Here is a 19,081-nt window from a genome sequence, read left to right on the forward strand (position 1 = left end):
TGATCAGCTATACTTATTGAGTAGGCAACTCATTCCTTGCCACGTACTTTTCAGGAGATAGGTCACACTGACTAGCCACATTGACTTTGAGCGGTGCCGTCGTCTTTATTAGGTGGGTCAGCCGTGACTTCTGAAGCCAAAGTTTTTGATTATTGGGTTGTAAATATTCTGGTCTTTTGTCGGAATTTGTGTTTAAAAGTTGTGGTATGATTTTTCTTGAGGTTATGTACACGAGAACGTGTAGTGAGGGTAAATATTAATTTTGGTGGTATATATTATCTTTTGTGACATATAATATTATATTGATAAATTAGAATTTATTTTACTGATTGAAATGGAATTACTTATAGAATGAATTTTGATTAAAGAAAGGATGAAATAGAAATGATTAGATGTAGCGAGTAGGGGGTGCTACAGACCTGACCAACCCGATCCAACCCTAGAAGAGGCCTGGCTTATGGACCGTTGGATCACTTGACAATTATGCTTCCAGATACTGCTACGTGGAGTTATTTCATACAGTATTGAGAACTATAAATATTACCAATCATAAACATTTATGGTACGTGCAATTAATGCTATATTCGACCCTTTTAAAACCCTCTTGATCGAATTCAACTCCATTTTCTAACTTAAGTATCGGAGGGCCTTAGTTGGGGGCATTCTAGCAAGCCTAACATATTTTCTGTTCTCAGAATCCACTAACAAGGAGTTAAGAAGAGTTGCGACCCGACCTAAAGATTACCCCAGTTCACGATCCGACCCATCATTAGCGACCTGCATCAATATGATTTGTTCTTCTATCAGACTGATTAACTCCTCTTGAAACGAGACTGTTTGGTTTATTATATAAATTTCAGCTTGGTTTTGTTAAAGAAAAAGAAAGAAAAAAAACCACCTTTAACTTAAGTCTAAAATAAACCAAACTTTTTAATTTAAATCAATTAATAAAAACTCGTTCGAATTCAATTTATTAACTTTAACAAATTAAATTTGAACAAAATTGATTTGTTCCATAAACTGTGGTGTAAAAATAATAAAATATATTTTAAAATATAAAATTATTCAAATTGAACACATATTTAATTTAATTAAAACTTGTATAAGTGCAATTAAATCATTTTCAAATATAGTTTTTTAAATTCCATAATAATTCAAATAGAATGTAAAATCTTATTCACCTTTTAAAAGTTTTGCTTTTTTTTTTCCTTTAAAAAAGGGGTAGAAAAATGAACCAAATTTATACCTATCTTGTGTGAGTCAATCTCAATTTGTATACTCAAAACCAAAATCCTGGTATGGGGGATTAGCTGACCTACAACCCAATTTTCATCTACAGAGTTACGGTTTCTACCTCCCATTTCAAGCCCTAAACCTGGACGTTCTCTTTCTCAATCAATTGATAACGCCCAAATATAGTATCGATTTTCCCCCCTAAAACCTCGCGCTCTAGATTCCTCTATTTATTCGGATTTGGAGATTTAAGTTTGCAGTTTTTTTCGATTTTTGTTTTCTTTTTTTTTGCGAGGATGAGCGGCGGGCAGAAGAAAAGGAATTTTCAGATTGAAGCTTTTAGACATAAAGTGGTGGTGGATCCCAAGTATGCTGATAAAACTTGGAAGATTTTAGAGCATGCAATTCATGAGATTTATAATCATAATGCCAGCGGACTCAGCTTCGAAGAATTATATAGGTTTCTTTTTTGCTAATTTTTCACAAATGGTTTTGGGTTTCATTCTTGGTTTAGTTTACTACTACTGTTTGTGATATTATTTTGGTGTTTTTAACTTTTTGTCCCGGCAGATGCTCATTATTTGGTCTTGAAATATGAACTGCTCGTTCGCTGTTTGTAGCAGACTTGAATTTGCGTGCTTGCATTGTGTGTATATCTGATTTTGATGGGTAATTCATTTTCTGACATTTATTATCATTTGTGGGCATTAAGAATTATTCACTAATTAATAGTTTCTTGAAGAGATAATTTCTCTTTTCTTGGTACATAATGTTTTTTAGTTGGAGTTCTTGGGTAATTCTGTTGATCTTTTTTATTTAGTACTATTTTGAGGCCAAAGTTTAGTACTATTTTGTTCGGGAGTTTGAATTGTATGTAATCAAATCCAATTCTTCTGTTGCTTTTTAGCTTGTCTTTGACACCAATTTCTGAATTTGAAAGATTTGTTGGTTGCCTATTATGGATTAGGTTCATAACTTAGATGAGTTTGGGACAAGGATGCAGGATCATGTCCTGTTATGTGTTTTTATGTTGTTTCTTTGTGTGGCTATGCATGATGTATAGTGTGGTTCAAATAAGAAAGAAAAGGAACAGAGAGAACATAAAGTGGAAATGGCTAAGAAAAATGGAAAGCACGGAGGTGCCTGATGACTTTGGAGAAATTTCCATGTGGATTTACTTCCCCCGAATTTTGTTAGCAAGCTAGCTTGAACTTGATACATAAAATTCTTGGGAGCAATGATAACAGCTTTTTCACCTTCCCATGGCATGAGTTTATTGAAATTGGACAACTGGATTCATGCTGTATTAGTGCCACTAGTTTTCTGGTTGTTGTCTTATACTCTTATTAGAGTGGTATTCCCCTACTCAAACATCACGTTCAGCATTCTTCATTCAAATTGTTGCACTAGCTAGGATGGATTGGGTCCTGTAGTGAAATAGTTTTTCCCAAGGACACTAGTGAATGCCACTTGTCTGCTTGTGTCATGGCAGCTTTTTGTTATCTGCCGTGTAAGAAAAATGTCTCCTGATTATAGGATGAGCATGTTCAAGTTGTAACCTCTCTGTTTCTAAGATTGATACACACCAAATAAAATGAGCTTGTTTGAGGGTATTTATGAATTGCAACATATTGATTTACGTCAAGATTGTGCATATTAGAATTTAGTGGAGAAGAGACTGAGTTTGTAATGAATTTTACTCAGATCATGCTTGGTTTATGTTTCAGCTCTAGGCAAGACACTTCCCTTGAAGACTCAGGGCAATGTGATATGAGGGAATGTAAAGGGGGTGGATAAAAAGGAATCAATGATACATTTAGGTTTTAGTAAACGTTTCTACAGAAAAAGAATCAATTTTATGCTTATTTCTTGTTTTGTCATTTGCATACATCTTTTCTTCTAAAACAGAGCATTTTTTTTGAATGGGTATAGACTGTCTACTATGTTTTGTATAAGTCAGGCAGTAGGAATAGATATATGAAACTATGAATCTTTCTGTCTTTCCAAAAGCAAAAGTGCATCTGTAAAAGATTTGGTATCTGATTTGGATTCTTTTATGCATCCAGAAATGCTTACAATATGGTATTACATAAATTTGGGGAGAAGCTTTATTCAGGACTTGTGTCGACAATGATATTCCATCTCCAGACCATGTCCAAACGTATAGAGGCGGTCCAAGGTGCTTCTTTCCTGGATGAGCTTAATACAAATTGGAATGATCATAATAAAGCACTTCAGATGATCCGTGACATACTAATGTACATGGACAGAACTTTCATCCCCAGCACCCACAAAACCACTGTTCATGAACTTGGGCTAAACCTTTGGAGGGACTACGTGATTCGCTCGAGTAAAATCCAGCAACGTTTTCTGAATGCACTTCTTGAGCTGATACATAAGGAACGCACTGGTGAGGTTATCAACAGAGGGCTGATGAGAAACATAATCAAAATGCTGACGGATTTGGGACCTTCAGTGTACCAAGAAGATTTTGAGAAACCATTTCTTGAAGTTTCCGCTGATTTTTACAGAGCAGAATCTCAGGAATTTATTGAGTGCAGTGATTGTGCGGATTACCTGAAGAAAGCTGAAAGGCGTCTAAATGAAGAAATTGAGAGGGTGTCGCACTACTTGGACGCAAAGACTGAAGCAAAGATAACCAATGTCGTAGAGAAAGAGATGATAGCCAACCACATGATGAGACTAGTTCACATGGAGAATTCAGGATTGGTAAAGATGCTTGTTGATGATAAGTCTGAAGACTTGGCAAGGATGTACAACTTATTCCGCCGGGTCCCAGATGGTCTGTCTACAATTAGAGATGTGATGACATCTCACATCAGAGATACAGGCAAACAGCTTGTTACTGATCCTGAGAAATCAAAGAATCCAGTGGAGTTTGTTGAAACTCTCCTTGAGAAAAGGGATAAATATGATAAGATAATAAGTTTGGCATTCAGCAATGACAAGACCTTCCAGAATGCCTTGAATTCTTCTTTCGAATATTTTATCAATTTGAATCCTCGTTCTCCAGAGTACATATCATTGTTTGTGGATGATAAGCTGCGGAAAGGACTGAAGGGAGTGAAAGAAGAGGAGATTGAGATTATTCTTGACAAGGTGATGATGTTGTTCCGTTACCTCCAGGAGAAAGATGTTTTTGAGAAATACTACAAACAACATTTGGCAAAGCGACTCTTGTCAGGAAAAACGGTATCTGATGATGCTGAGAGAAGTCTGATTGTTAAACTGAACACTGAGTGTGGGTATCAGTTTACTTCGAAATTGGAAGGCATGTTTACAGACATGAAGACCTCTCAGGACACGATGCAAGGGTTCTATTCAGCCCTTGGTTCTGAATTGGGAAATGGCCCTACGTTAGTAGTCCAAGTTTTAACTACTGGATCTTGGCCTACTCAATCCAGCAATACTTGCAACCTGCCGGGCGAAATTTCATTTCTATGTGAGAAGTTCAGATCATATTACCTTGGGACACATACAGGTAGGAGATTATCCTGGCAAACAAACATGGGAACAGCTGATCTGAGAGCAACCTTTGGGAATGGCCAGAAGTACGAGCTGAATGTTTCAACTTATCAGATGTGTGTCCTAGTGCTGTTCAACAACACTGATTGTCTTAGTTATAGGGAGATTGAGCAGGCCACTTGTATCCCCTCTTCTGATCTGAAACGGTGTCTGCAGTCCTTAGCTTGTGTAAAAGGGAAAAATGTGCTCCATAAAGAACCCATGAGCAAGGATATTGGAGAGGACGATGCATTCTCTGTTAACGACAAGTTTACCAGCAAACTTCGCAAGGTGAAAATAGGAACTGTGGTTGCACAAAAGGAAACTGAGCCGGAAAAGCAAGAAACGAGACAGAGGGTGGAGGAGGACAGAAAGCCCCAGATTGAGGCTGCAATAGTCAGAATCATGAAATCCCGGAGGGTATTGGATCACAACAATATCATTTCCGAGGTGACAAAACAATTGCAATCGCGGTTCCTTGCTAACCCTGGCGAAATTAAGAAGCGTATAGAGTCCCTTATCGAGAGAGATTTCTTGGAGAGGGACAATGTAGATAGAAGATTATACCGATATCTTGCCTGAAAAATTCCCATTCGAGTTTACCCGTTTTTCCCATGGAAGTGTAATTGATTGACCATTGTCCGCATTTTCATGTCTGCAACATAAATTTGATTTTCATTGAACTATCATCGCTCCTCCGGATGTAATACGACGTGACGTGTATATGTTAAATGATCCTAAGAAGATGTAATATGAATTTATAATATAATCTACAGAAAATGGATACCAGGTCTTACCATTTTATAGTGAAAAATAATAGTAATATTATAAAAAGAAAAAAAATATATAAATAATTTTCCACTATTTTCCATGCTACAAAATTGTTCAGTCATTTCCCTCTTCTTAACAAATCATTCCCTCCCATCCCACCCCAAACTCACCGCATAAGAAAACCATCCAAATTTCCCTTTTTGGTTGAATGACACAAAATCATCAGAAAACCATCATTCAGAACGGCAAAACCCCTCTGCAAACTTGCATCAGATTACTGTACTTCTGTTCTCGCAATCGAAATCCTATTATGGTGAATTAGTATAACCTACAACACAATCTTCTCTGTATTCTTCCTGCCGTTGCAAGCCCTGAAACCTGGATTCTTTTGGAAATGATGAATCCATAAACGCCCAAAACCGCAGTTTTCAGTGTTTTCTTTTTTATGTCCGTAGAGTAATTTAATCGATTCGGGGTCTGGGAATCGATTTTCCGTGTTTCATTTGATTTTTGTTGTTAGAAATGAGTAGCGGGCCGAAAAAGAGGAATTTTCAGATTGAAGCGTTTAAGCATAAAGTGGTGGTGGATCCCAAGTATGCAGACAAGACTTGGAGGATTTTGGAGCATGCAATTCACGAGATTTATAACCACAATGCTAGTGGGCTGAGCTTTGAAGAATTATACAGGTTTTTGGCCATTTCTATTTCTTCAGAGAAAAAAATCGCATTCTTTCTGATTTTTCCTTGTTTGTTTGTGATATTAGCATTCTTGTCAGCTTATTTGCTTGAATGAGACTTATGGACTGGTTTACTGCTGCGGGATTTTCTTTTAATCTTTTCGTTGCAGCAAATGCTAATCATTGATTTCTTGCAACTGGATTTGTTTGCTTTTCTGTTGTAGCAGAATTGACTTTATCTACTACTATTATTTCTTGTTATTTAATGTTTATTTATTTGGTTTGAGTGACTTATTTGTTCATTGAAATTGTGGTAATATGAAACAGAAGATGTATGCTTGATGCAATTGATTTATTTATTTTTTGCCTTTTGCATTACCGATGAAGATGTCTTTATCTAATTAGTGGAATTTCTTTTTCCTTTTATTGGTAGATACTGTTTATTGAAGTGCACATTAACATGTCTCGAGAGATATATATAGTGTCTTCTACTTTAAATAGTTTGTCGTGGATAATGCGTTTAAAGTCTCCTATGCTCCTGCACTTACACAGTAACTAATGGTAGTATGCCTACCAATGAGGATATATTGCAAGTTATCTGTAGTTTCTGTAGCAAAAATAGATTTTATAAGTCATTTCTCAGAGTTCATTCACATCATATGTGGGATTCTTTATTGTTCTTTTGCACGCATCTTTATCCAATTTTGGAATTTGAAAAGATGATTATTCTGACATGGCTGCCTCCAGTGGATCAGGTCTAGGACTTAAATGACTTGGAACTATGGTGGGGGAATTTTGTCATGTTGTGTGCTTTTTATGGTGTTGTTTTCTTTCCAGAAAATGAAGTGATAGATCGACAGGAGGGGGAAAGGTGAAAGAGAAGGGAAAAAGAATACCTGTAAAATAAGTGCTGCAACTCTGAATTAGTAAAGATTCTCATGCGTCTTCAGCTTCAGTGTTCAATCATGATTTTTGGCTCACAGTTGTTATACTATATGCCTCTCGTGTGTAGATTATGTGGAGACATGTTTATTATTTTCGATTATGATTTTCAATCAGAATTTTACTATTCCTTGCTCAAAAGTTGGCTGATTATGTGGTTTTATCTGTTGATCGATCTTATAAAATGTTATTTGCTGCAAAATAGAAATGATGAAGTATAAACCAATCTGGATATTCCTATAACGGACATTTGTGCCATAAAGGATTTGTCCTCTAATTTGGGTGTATTTTCTATGCATCCAGAAATGCTTACAATATGGTATTACATAAATTTGGAGAGAAACTATATTCAGGACTTGTCTCGACAATGACATTCCATCTGCACACAATGTCCAAATCTATAGAGGCTGCCCATGGTGCTTCATTCCTGGAGGAGCTTAATATGAAATGGAATGATCATACTAAAGCACTGCAGATGATCCGTGACATACTAATGTACATGGACAGAACTTTCATCCCAAGCACTCACAAAACCGCTGTGCATGAGCTTGGGCTAAATCTGTGGAGGGACTATGTGATTCACTCTAGTAAAATCCAGCCACGGCTTCTGAATACACTTCTTGATTTGATACTTAGGGAACGAACTGGTGAGGTTATCAACAGGGGGCTGATGAGAAACATAATCAAAATGCTAATGGATTTGGGGCCTTCAGTCTACCAAGAGGATTTTGAGAAACCATTTCTTGAAGTTTCAGCTGAGTTCTATAGAGCAGAATCTCTGGAATTTATTGAGTGCAGTGATTGTGGGGACTATCTGAAGAAAGCTGAAAGGCGTCTAAATGAAGAAATAGAGAGGGTGTCGCACTACTTGGACGCAAAGACTGAAGTGAAGATAACCAATGTCGTAGAGAAAGAGATGATAGCCAACCACATGCCTAGACTAGTTCACATGGAAAATTCAGGATTGGTAAAGATGCTTCTTGATGATAAATTTGAAGACTTGGGAAGGATTTATAACTTATTTCGCCGGGTAGCTGATGGTCTTTCTACAATCAGGGACGTAATGACATCTCATATCAGAGATACTGGCAAACAACTCGTTACTGATCCTGAGAAATCAAAGAACCCGGTGGAGTTTGTCGACACGCTCCTTGATAAAAGGGATAAGTATGATAGGATCATAAGCTTGGCATTCAGCAATGATAAGACCTTCCAAAATGCCTTGAATGCTTCTTTTGAATATTTTATCAATTTGAATCCTCGTTCTCCAGAGTATATATCATTATTTGTGGATGATAAACTCCGCAAAGGACTGAAGGGAGAAAAAGAAGAAGACATTGAGATTATTCTTGATAAAGTGATGATGTTATTCCGTTACCTCCAGGAGAAAGATGTTTTTGAGAAATACTACAAACAGCATTTGGCAAAGCGACTGTTATCAGGAAAAACGGTATCTGATGATGCTGAGAGGAGTCTGATAATCAAACTGAAGACCGAATGTGGGTATCAATTTACTTCAAAGTTAGAAGGCATGTTTACAGACATGAAGACCTCTCAGGACACTATGCAAGGGTTTTATGCAGCCCATGCTGCTGAATTGGGAAATGGACCTACGTTAGTGGTCCAGGTTTTGACTACTGGATCTTGGCCAACTCAATCTAGCATCACTTGCAACTTGCCAGCTGAACTGTCAGCTCTTTGTGAGAAGTTTCGATCATATTACCTTGGTACCCATACTGGTAGGAGATTATCCTGGCAGACTAATATGGGAACAGCTGATCTGAGAGCAACCTTTGCGAATGGTCAGAAGTATGAGTTAAATGTTTCGACTTATCAGATGTGCGTCCTAATGCTGTTCAACGATACTGATTCTCTTAATTATAGGGAGATTGAGCAGGCCACTGAGATTCCCTCGTCTGATTTAAAACGTTGTCTGCAGTCTTTAGCATGTGTAAAAGGGAAAAATGTGCTCCAGAAAGAGCCAATGAGTAAGGATATAGGGGAGGATGATGCATTTTCTGTTAACGACAAATTTACCAGCAAACTTAGGAAGGTGAAAATAGGAACTGTGGTTGCACAAAAGGAAACCGAGCCGGAAAAGCAAGAGACGAGACAGAGGGTGGAGGAGGACAGAAAGCCCCAGATAGAGGCTGCCATAGTCAGGATTATGAAATCCCGGAGGGTATTGGATCACAACAACATCATTGCCGAGGTCACAAAGCAATTGCAATCTCGGTTTCTGGCGAACCCCGGGGAGATTAAGAAGCGAATAGAGTCCCTTATTGAACGAGATTTCTTGGAAAGGGATGATTCGGATAGACGATTATACCGATATCTTGCCTGAAGAATTATGTATCAGGTAACTTGTTTCTCTGTTTAGCTTTTGCTGTGGAATTGTAACTGATTGACCGTCATCAAACACATCTTTATTTCTGCAGGATATATTTGTGCTGGCTGAACTTTCATCTATTTTTTTCTCAGTATTGGTTTAAATTAGATAAAGACACAAGAAGAGAACACATTTCTTAAATTTGGTATGTATCATTAAATTTCCACTGATCCCTATTTTTGTTTTTCAATTCAATTTGCATTCCTTAATAGAAAAAAGCAAAAATCAGAGTAAAAAAAGCAAAATAGATTAGAAAAGATTCTAAAGAATTATGAAGGGCTCGTGATCTCATCTGACTGTCTCTGATGCTTCTTTCTGGCCTGACAAATTCAAAAAATTCCAAAATTCCAATCTGCAGAACAACTACTGCCAAATTTCTGTGTTTGACTCCTGGGAACAATTCCCAATCCTATTAAACAGAGTGAATAAATTATTATAACTCATACACTAATGTTCAACAAAATATAAGTTATACATATACACTTTATTTTAAGTGTGTATATTATAATAAAATAAAATTTATAATAAAAAAATCAAATTTGTATGAACCAGTAGGGAAGCAGTTGAAAGTTAGAAACCTCCTTAAAAAATTTATTTTTTTTCTAAAGCACACAAATTTTGCCAAGAGATAATCTTCTACCCCATTCTACATTCAAGACATGCAAATCCCATAACAATTTCTTTTTTTTTTTTTCTCATATTATTCATTTATTGAATGTAGTTAACTTTTCTGCAGTTGGTTGTTGTAGCAATGAATAATGCGACATAAATAGAAAAGATCATTTCAGACACGACTTATGTGATTTTCTGTGACAGGCGCATTCTCCAATTCGATGGTATAAAAATCATACACACTGCACCTAAAATTGAAAAATTTAAAGATTTTGAGAATGAATTTTCGACTCTCTTCATTCCTCTTCATCATCTCCACATTTTCATCAATTACAAATTCCACCCTTATCCCTCCTCTTCTCTCTCTCGGCTGCACCCCGTCTCCTTCTACTCATCATCATCACAGCATTAATCCCATCAAAACCCTTCTTGATAACCTCACCTCGGTTGCACTCAACTCCCGCTTCACAACCTTCAACACTACTTTCCGACAAGAATGGTATTCGGGCCTCATGCAATGCCGGCCAGGGCTCCGCCCCAAAGCCTGCACCCTCTGTGCAAGCGCAGCCCGGAACACAATCCTAAACCTCTGTCCAAACTCCAATGCAGTTTCAGTTTGGTACGACGGCTGTTACGTTCAAATCTCCATGATGATCATGAATTCTTCTCATGATCACGATCATGACGCGCACATGGATGTCTCCAACCATTCTTGCTCGAACAGGACCAAGAATCAAGACCCGGCCAGGTCCGCGCCAGCTCTCGAAGCCCTGCTTCTCAAGCTAAGAGCCGACGTTGATCTTGCTACTCATCATGGATTTTCACAGGGGGAGATCGTGTACGATAACATTAACCATAGCGACAGCAGAATCTACGGGATTGTGGAATGCGTGAGGTCACTTTCACCCCAAGAATGCGATTTTTGCGTACGAAAAGCCACTGAGAAGCTTCAGTTTTACTGCGGTGGTAAAAACGGAGGCACTGCGGTTTACGGGCCGTGCCTTGTTCATTTTGACAGCAATGAGTTTTACTATGAAGGGATTCATTCTGCTGCTGCAGGAGGTGGTAATTTTACTGTTTGGGAAGGTGAAAATGGTGGGATCAAAAGAGGGTTGGTGATAGGATATTTGGGTGGTGGAGTTGCTTGTTTTCTAGTGTTTGTATTGTTGGCTTTCTTACTCAGAAGAACAGTTGTGAACATAGCTAAAGTGGGAACATTAGCTTAGTTCTGCACATTTTGATGAAATACCATATGAAACTAGTGATTGAAGAGATTATCAGGACTTGCAAAAGTTTATTTTAAGCGTTTATCAGCTTATTATTGAATATAATAGTGTTATTGTTTTACGAATTTTGCTTTGAAATTACTTACATTAAATTGATTTAAGTTAAAAATACATTTAAGGGAGTAGTACTCTTTGTTTATGGCTTTGCTAGAAATTCTAGGGAGGTAGCTCTCCCCGCTGTAAGTATTTTGTGAATTTTAATATAGAAGGACTGGGGACTCCGAAAAGTTCCCCCACCTCTAGGTGGTTTTAATTAAAAAAAAAAAAAAAAGGTTAAAAATACATAAGCAACTTCTTATCAAATTTCCTATAATTTTAAATAAATTGTAAATATTTTAAGTTATTTTTTCAAATATTGCAACCTGAATTTTTTTCACTTTTAACATTTAGTACTACTTAATTTACGACTTTCTTTACAATTTTTTTCCATCACAAAAGTAAAACTTATGGCAAACACTCCTTTAATTAGTATAGGAAAAAGGTTAATTACATACTTATCACATATATTAGGGATAATTACAATTTTCTCCCTTGAGGTTTGGTGTAATTACACGTAAACTCCTTATAGTTTGAAAAATTATATCTAGTCCCCTGAAATTTGCTTTTGTCTAACAAATAAGACCTTCCATTAGTTAAAATTAATCGATTTTAATGATATTAACAAAAAAAAAGGATAAAAATCTATATTTGTTCTCGATTAATTTATTATTAATTCATTATAGGTCAAATAAATATTTTTCTGGCCAAATTACTATATATCTTTACACGTTAATACATGTGATGAGGTGTATTTTCACCATTATAAATGTAATTTAGTTATAAAAAATTATTTGTCATGCAATAAATCAGTAATAAGTGAATCTAACGTAAATATCAATTTTCATTCTAATTTTTTTGTTAATAGCAACAAATTTAGTGAATTTTGACTAACGGAATGACCTATTTGTTGGACGGAAGCAAACCTCATGAGTACTAGATGTAATTTTCAAATCACATAAAATTTACATATAATTACACCAGACCTCAAGACAAAAAAATATAACTATCCCTATATATTATCGATTCAGTACAGACAAATCTAATTTGGATATAAATTTCGAACCTAGTACTCATGGACAGTGATTAATGTGTAGATTTTGATGGTAGTGATTGTCTATAAAAGTCATGTCCCGGGACCTAATTTAAAACTAGGCCCTTTGGTCCCCTACCTAATTAATTTTCATGACCATACAAAGATTGTGCGTGCAGTTATTATCTTTTGGGGCAAAAAAAATTAACATTTTGCATGAATTCATCAACCTAATTAATTTGAATTTGTTAGAATTAATTAATTTAATCTGGAGTGGAAAGTGGGTCCAGCTGATTAAATTTAAATCAGCCCCATATATAATTTGGATTTTGAAAATATAAACATGTTTTATATTTTTATTTTTGGACCCGGAATATTGTTAATGACAATGAGTCGGGTTTAGGTTGACATATCAAAATTTGAGATCGACCCGTCAAGAGTTTCTCCAACATGCGACTTGAGTCATGTTACGATGAAATTTAATATTAATGATGAAATATCAAATTGCAATAATTTTAATATATATATATAAAGTACTCACTTTAAATAATTAGTAACGTATTTATATAACAGCTTAGTGACGACATAATTATAGTGATAACAATTGAACTGTATACTTATTAGAGATAATACTAGGACAATTTCCCATATAAAATATTATTTATTAAATTTTAAAATATTAAAACTTTCAATTTATTTTTTTTATACAAACATTGAATATATAAAACTATTTCATATCGTTATTCTAATTATAAAAGCCTTAATTTGTATACATTATATAAGAGAACCTTAAATAAAACATATACACTTGAAAATTATAGAAAAATATTAAAAAATAATTGAGTTCCGAATCCACTATGTATGGATTTCAAATCCATGAAGCCAAACTCAATATTATATTATCCAATAAAAAAAATACACATGTACGATATGTTTTTTCTTTTTCATTTCACGACACACATAACAAAAACAAAATAAAAAACTCTCAAACTCAATGTGGGTCGAGCAGCTCAATTCTACGATCATTTATATGTATAAAATTTATTTATCATATAATTAAAGTATAATTACACTTTTCTATCTTAATATTTGGTATAATTACATATAAATTTTGTATGATTTGAAAAATTACATCTAACACTTCTAATATTTGCTTCTATCTAACAAATAAGTTCTTCCATTAGCCAATTCACCAGTTTTGCTGATATTAACAAAAAATTAAAAAAAAATCATATTTACCTCCCGATTGACTTATTACTGATTTATTGCAGGTCAGACAAATCTTTTCATGACCATATAACACTCATACATCTTCACGCATTAATGAATGTGATAATATATATATTCACAGTTATAGGAGTAGTTTAGTTGAAAAATAATTGTTTGACCTGCAATAAGCCAGTATTAAGTCAATCGAGATAAATATCAATTTCCATTCATGTTTTTTTTTTAATATAATATCGGCAAGTTCAGTGAATTTGACCAATGAAGGAACTTATTGTTAGATGGGAGCAAATCTCAATGGATGATAGATGTAATTTTTCAAATTACATGGGGACTAGGTGTAATTATACCAAATTTCAGGGAGGGAAGTGTAATTATATACAACTCTCCAAAATTCAATTCACACCATAAGTTTTTATTATAAATTAACTAATCAACAATTAGTATACGTTAATTATAATGATCCATTATATATAACTAATTAATAATTGAAATTAGGCAAAATATCACTTTTGGCCCCATTAGATAGGGCCTTTCTCACTTTTGGTCCACGCTTTACGTGTTCAACACCTTTAGTCCCAAACTCCTATTTTTCAAACACCTTTAGTCTTGCTCCGTTAAAAACTGATGGAAACGGCACGTGACTTAGTCAGCTGGTAAGTAGCAGGTTGGTCAACTGGTAAGTAGCAGGTTGGTCAACTGGTAAGTCATTTCAGACGAAAAAAGAAAAATATTCTCCCCCTTTTCCCCAAATCCACAAAACAAAATCCCTAAATCCCTAATCCCCCAAATCCCTTTTCCCCAAATCCACGAAACAAATCATCACAATTTTTGGAGCAATGAGTGGCGGAAGGAAGATGAGCTTGAGGCACCAAGTGCTCGTCAATTTTCCAGACCCTAAGTATGAGAAATACGGTTAGTAAACTTGCAAACTGTTTTACGATTTCAACGAATTTCCAGCTTGGGTTTGTTTTTTCTCAACTTGCAGTTGTTTGTACTGTTGTTTTTAAAAACAAAATAGGTTTGTTTTTGTCTATATGTTGTTGAGTATGTTGTGTTTTAGACATATTTGTGGTCCCCCGATGTTATTATTTTCAATTTCTGAGGATAAATGGGTTTGCTTTTGTCTATATGTTGTTGTGTGTGTTGTTTTTGAGACATATTTTTGGTTCCCCGATGTTATTGTTTTCGGTTTCTGAGGATAAATTATTGTGGTCCCTTTTTTTGATGCATGCTCTTTTATTTTTATTTTTTTTTTATATTTTTCAGGGAAATGAACCCTTTATCACTATTATTATGTATAATGGGGGTTCAATTATTCGTAGCCCTAAACTTGAATATGTGGGTGGGATTAAAAGTAAGTTTGACTTTGTGGATGTATTTAATGTTACTGTGGAGTACTTGAACAAACTTGGTGAGAAGTTGGGTTACATGGGGCCTAAACAATTTTATAGACTATATTTGAACAAATTTACACAACTCAAGTATCAAACTGAGATGTCAAATTTATTGAAGCATACAGTCCCCAAAACAGAATTTTTACGTTGTATCTGGAATGCGTAGAAACCCTAAATAGTCAGCTTGGTTCCTCAAACCCTAATGTTGAACCCCAGATGCAAACAAATATCCAAAAAGGAAGGGGGGTAGTAGTGGATGATGGGAATGATTCTGAATTGAATGAAGTAGAATGGGATGAGGTTTGCAGACCAGTGGATATGTATGCAGATGATAATGAGGCGGAGGGTAATGGGGCAGGTGATGATGATGAGATTGGGGTAAGTGAAGAGGAAGGGGATGATGAGAGTGATAGTTTAGAGGACTCTGAGTATGATGAGGAGGGCAATGTTTCAGATGGTTGTGGGGATGAGGAAAGTGGTCAAGAGGAGGTTAAATCATCTAACAAAGAGGATACAACATCAGGTGATGATGTATGCTCAAGTGGAGATGATTTTGACTCTGTTACTGGTTCTGATGAGGAGAAAAAAGAACCTCATCATGTTTTCAATTCTGGAAACAAATATGATCCTCACTTTGAAATTGGGATGATATTTAGTAATAAAACAGAACTGAGAGAGGCAATCCACAATCATATTGTGTGTATAAAGAGGAGTTTAAAAATATTCAAGAATGATAAAAGAAGAGTTTATGTTCAGTGTCTAGGGGATAGATGTCAATGGAGAATGCATGTCCTTAAATTTGGGGAAGAGAGTACATTCCAAATCAGACAGTATAACCCAACACATAAATATGCTAGATCATTTAATGCGAAGAATGTGAATAGCAAATGGTTGTTAACCAAATATGAAGATGCTTTTAGAACAGATCCTAAAAGAAATGTGAAGGGGTTTAGAAAGAATGTAATTAAAGAATTTAGGTGTCATGTATCAAGAAACCAAGCATATAGAGCAAAGAAAAAAGCACTTGAAAAAATGAAGACAAAGCTGAAGATCAATTTGATTGCTTGTGGGACTATGCATCAGAATTAAGAAGCAGTAATCCTGGGTCCATAGTGATGATGGTAATGACAGATGGGAATGATGGGCAGAGAAAATTTTCTAAATTCTATGTGTGCTTTGATGCTTTGATGTAAGGTTTTTATCTGGTTGTAGACCTGTGATAGGGGTAGATGGGTGTCATCTAAAGGGTCCCTATGGAGATGTTTTGCGTACTGCAATTTCTATTGACCCTAACAATAATTTGTACCCTTTGGCTTATGCTGTGGTCTCTGGAGAAACTAAGGAAGCATGGTAGTGGTTCTTTGAATTGTTAAAGGATGATTTGCATATTGTGAGGGATGACACATACACTTTTATTAGTGACAAGCAGAAAGGGCTAATTCCTCCATTTGAATTCTGTGTTAGGCACTTACTGGCAACATGAGAACTGCTAGATTTAGAGGGTTAGCTTTTAAAAAAGCATTGTGGAGTGCTGCAAAGGCAACAACAGTGAGTGAATTTAATTTCAGAATGGAGGAATTTGCTAAACTAGATCCCAAATTGGTTGAATGACTGAGTGACAAGCCTCCAGCACATTGGAGCAGGGCTCATTTTAATTGTTTTCCAAAGTGTGATATGTTGATAAACAACATTTTTGAGACATTTAACGGTAGCATTCTTGAGGCCAGAGAAAAACCAATCATGACCATGGTTGAATGGATCAGGGAATGGATAACGAATAGACTTTCAGAATTGAGAGACAGGGCCAGAAAAAATGGCAAGACAACAAAATCTGCCTTAAAATCAGAAAAAATGTTGAAAAAAATATTGAAAAAGTTGCTGATTGTGTACCAATCAAGTCAGATGATTGGCATTATGAAGTGTCTTGTTATGATGGTGCTTGGTATCTTGTCAATTTGCAAAACCACACTTGCACATGCAGAAAATGGGATCTAACAGGCATTCCATGCAAACATGGAATGAGTGCCATATGTACTCAATCCTTAGAGCCATATGACTTTATTAATCCTTGCTATAGCGTGGCAACATTCATTGATGTGTATAAGCATGCAATTTTACATGTTAATGGCCCTAAGCTTTGGGAGAAAAGTGGACTTACCCCACCCCTTCCACCCAACTTTGGAAGGGGTGCGAGAAGACCTGCAAGAGCGAGAATATTGGAATATGGTGAGCCAGCTAACAAGGGAAAAAAAGGACAAGAGGCAAAAGGAATCAGACCACCAAAATGAAGAGGTAACCATACAAAGTGAAGTGTCATTACTGTGGAGAAACAGGCCACAATAAAAAAGGATGTGCAAGGAAGAAGAAGGACCAACCCGTGATAAGCATGCAGCCAACAGTTATTGTAAAGGCCCCACAAAAAACTGTAAGTCTTTTAATTTGTTGCAGCCAACAGTTATTGATATCACTAACTTTGATTTAATGTTATGTACAGACAAGAAAGTCCACAAGAAAATCCATGAAGCAGGATCAAAATAAACAAGTTTCTGCAAATTCTGATGTAAGTTGAAATATAATTTAGTGCCATTAATTATGAAGTTGAAACTAATGTTACTTTATGTGCAGTCAAGGTGATTTACAAGATCTGTGCTCATTGAGTCATCATCTGGACCAAATCTTGCAACTTCTCAGTCAAATACCACTGGAATGGTAAATAATTTTTTATGTTCATCTCATTAAACTCATTTTTCTTAATTCATGTTCATCTCAGTAAGCTGATTTTTTGTAGACAAGTGAACACATGCTCCACAATTTTGCATAATGCTCAAAAGTAAACCAATCTTCTGTTAGTGGAGTCCCTTGTCTCACAAAAGGAGGAAATAATTTTGTCATAATAACAAATTTAAGTGCAGCATTGGATACAACTAAAAAGAAGAAGAAAATAGCTAAAAAGTCAAAATGAGATGCATTGCCAGTAAGATTTTTGACTTGTATAGCAACAGATTTTTGATGACTTGTTGGCAGCCGTTTTTGGTTTGTAGCAGCAGATTTTTGGCTTGTATTGGCAAGGGAAATTTGTGAAGTTTCAAGGAATAAAATGTTGCTAGGTACTGTAAGAAGACTTTTGTCACATTTTGGCTTTCTAAAGTGGTAGTATTTGGCAGATTTTAAGCATGTAAAGTTGCACTTTACAGCATATTTTATTAATGATCAAAATCAGTGCATTTGAGTATATTTCTTGTTTTTTTTGCAATTTAATTTATTGCTTTTGTGCAATTTAGTTTCCGTTTTTGTTGCTTTCAAAATTTATCCTTACACATTTAAACACAACAAAAACTATAATTACTTGCAAAAAAGGCGTATTCATTAGTCCTTTTATACATAATTGACTATTACTAAAAGGTCATCTAGTAATATATAAGAACATCAAATAATGCATAATAACCTAATTGTTCAAACTACCAACATACATAACAACAGCAAAAAAGATCCAACCATTACAAAAATCAAAATTTGATTTCTTTGACGCAATTTTTGAATTTCCTCTTCTTGCAAATTCAATCGGCGCAACAAACCGAGAATTATTACGATAGCTCGTACGCACATTGGTGGATCAAACCACATAAAAAATCCACATCCATCTCTACCTCTCCTCGAAGAACAAGTATAAAACCTTCTACCTAGATTGTCACTTGTCCACGAGGTCTTCAAATGAGCAGCTTTGTGACAATAACATTCAGTATTTGAAGAATTTTGAGATGTTTGTGACATCTTTTGGCTTATGAAAAAAAGATGAGAATGTTGTGTGGTGTTTGTGTGTTGTTTAGATATATATATAGCAAAAAAATGTGTTTTTGGCGCCATTATTTCCCTCCAAATACTGTACACAAGCATTGCAGTCTGTTTTTAATGCTAGTTGCCAACTGACTAACGGCACGTTTTTCCGTCAACTTTTAA

At 35.5% G+C, this 19,081-nt stretch overlaps 3 protein-coding genes across 4 annotated transcripts; all 3 read left to right on the forward strand.

The window, feature by feature from the left end:
• LOC105159957 (cullin-3A-like) lies at positions 1,251-5,447 on the forward strand. The gene is made up of 2 exons (XM_011077190.2): positions 1,251-1,693; positions 3,300-5,447. Exons 1-2 carry the CDS (start codon positions 1,530-1,532, stop codon positions 5,338-5,340), a joined length of 2,205 nt encoding a protein of 734 aa, XP_011075492.1. The 5' UTR covers positions 1,251-1,529; the 3' UTR covers positions 5,341-5,447.
• LOC105159958 (cullin-3A) lies at positions 5,644-9,731 on the forward strand. Of its 2 annotated transcripts, XM_011077191.2 has the most exons (3): positions 5,644-6,215; positions 7,451-9,506; positions 9,586-9,731. In XM_011077191.2, exons 1-2 carry the CDS (start codon positions 6,052-6,054, stop codon positions 9,489-9,491), a joined length of 2,205 nt encoding a protein of 734 aa, XP_011075493.1. In that variant the 5' UTR covers positions 5,644-6,051; the 3' UTR covers positions 9,492-9,506; positions 9,586-9,731. The 2 variants fall into 2 exon arrangements, with proteins under 2 accessions (XP_011075493.1, XP_020549169.1); XM_020693510.1 differs by having other exon boundaries at positions 7,451-9,708.
• Positions 10,427-11,374, forward strand: LOC105160064 (cysteine-rich repeat secretory protein 38). Its single transcript, XM_011077328.1, has one exon. It carries the CDS (start codon positions 10,427-10,429, stop codon positions 11,372-11,374), a length of 948 nt encoding a protein of 315 aa, XP_011075630.1.

Source organism: Sesamum indicum, linkage group LG4 (assembly GCF_000512975.1).
Source record: "Sesamum indicum cultivar Zhongzhi No. 13 linkage group LG4, S_indicum_v1.0, whole genome shotgun sequence".
NCBI classification, from domain to species: domain Eukaryota; kingdom Viridiplantae; phylum Streptophyta; class Magnoliopsida; order Lamiales; family Pedaliaceae; genus Sesamum; species Sesamum indicum.

What these genes read in the sequence shown, in the direction of transcription:
- LOC105159957 (XM_011077190.2), top strand. Translation starts at nt 1,530, where the DNA reads ATGAGCGGCGGGCAGAAGAAAAGGAATTTTCAGATTGAAGCTTTTAGA. An exon ending in AGCTTCGAAGAATTATATAG is followed by an intron (nt 1,694 to 3,299) that starts GTTTCTTTTTTG and finishes TTATGCATCCAG; the next exon opens with AAATGCTTACAATATGGTAT.
- LOC105159958 (XM_011077191.2), top strand. Translation starts at nt 6,052, where the DNA reads ATGAGTAGCGGGCCGAAAAAGAGGAATTTTCAGATTGAAGCGTTTAAG. An exon ending in AGCTTTGAAGAATTATACAG is followed by an intron (nt 6,216 to 7,450) that starts GTTTTTGGCCAT and finishes CTATGCATCCAG; the next exon opens with AAATGCTTACAATATGGTAT.
- LOC105160064 (XM_011077328.1), top strand. Translation starts at nt 10,427, where the DNA reads ATGAATTTTCGACTCTCTTCATTCCTCTTCATCATCTCCACATTTTCA.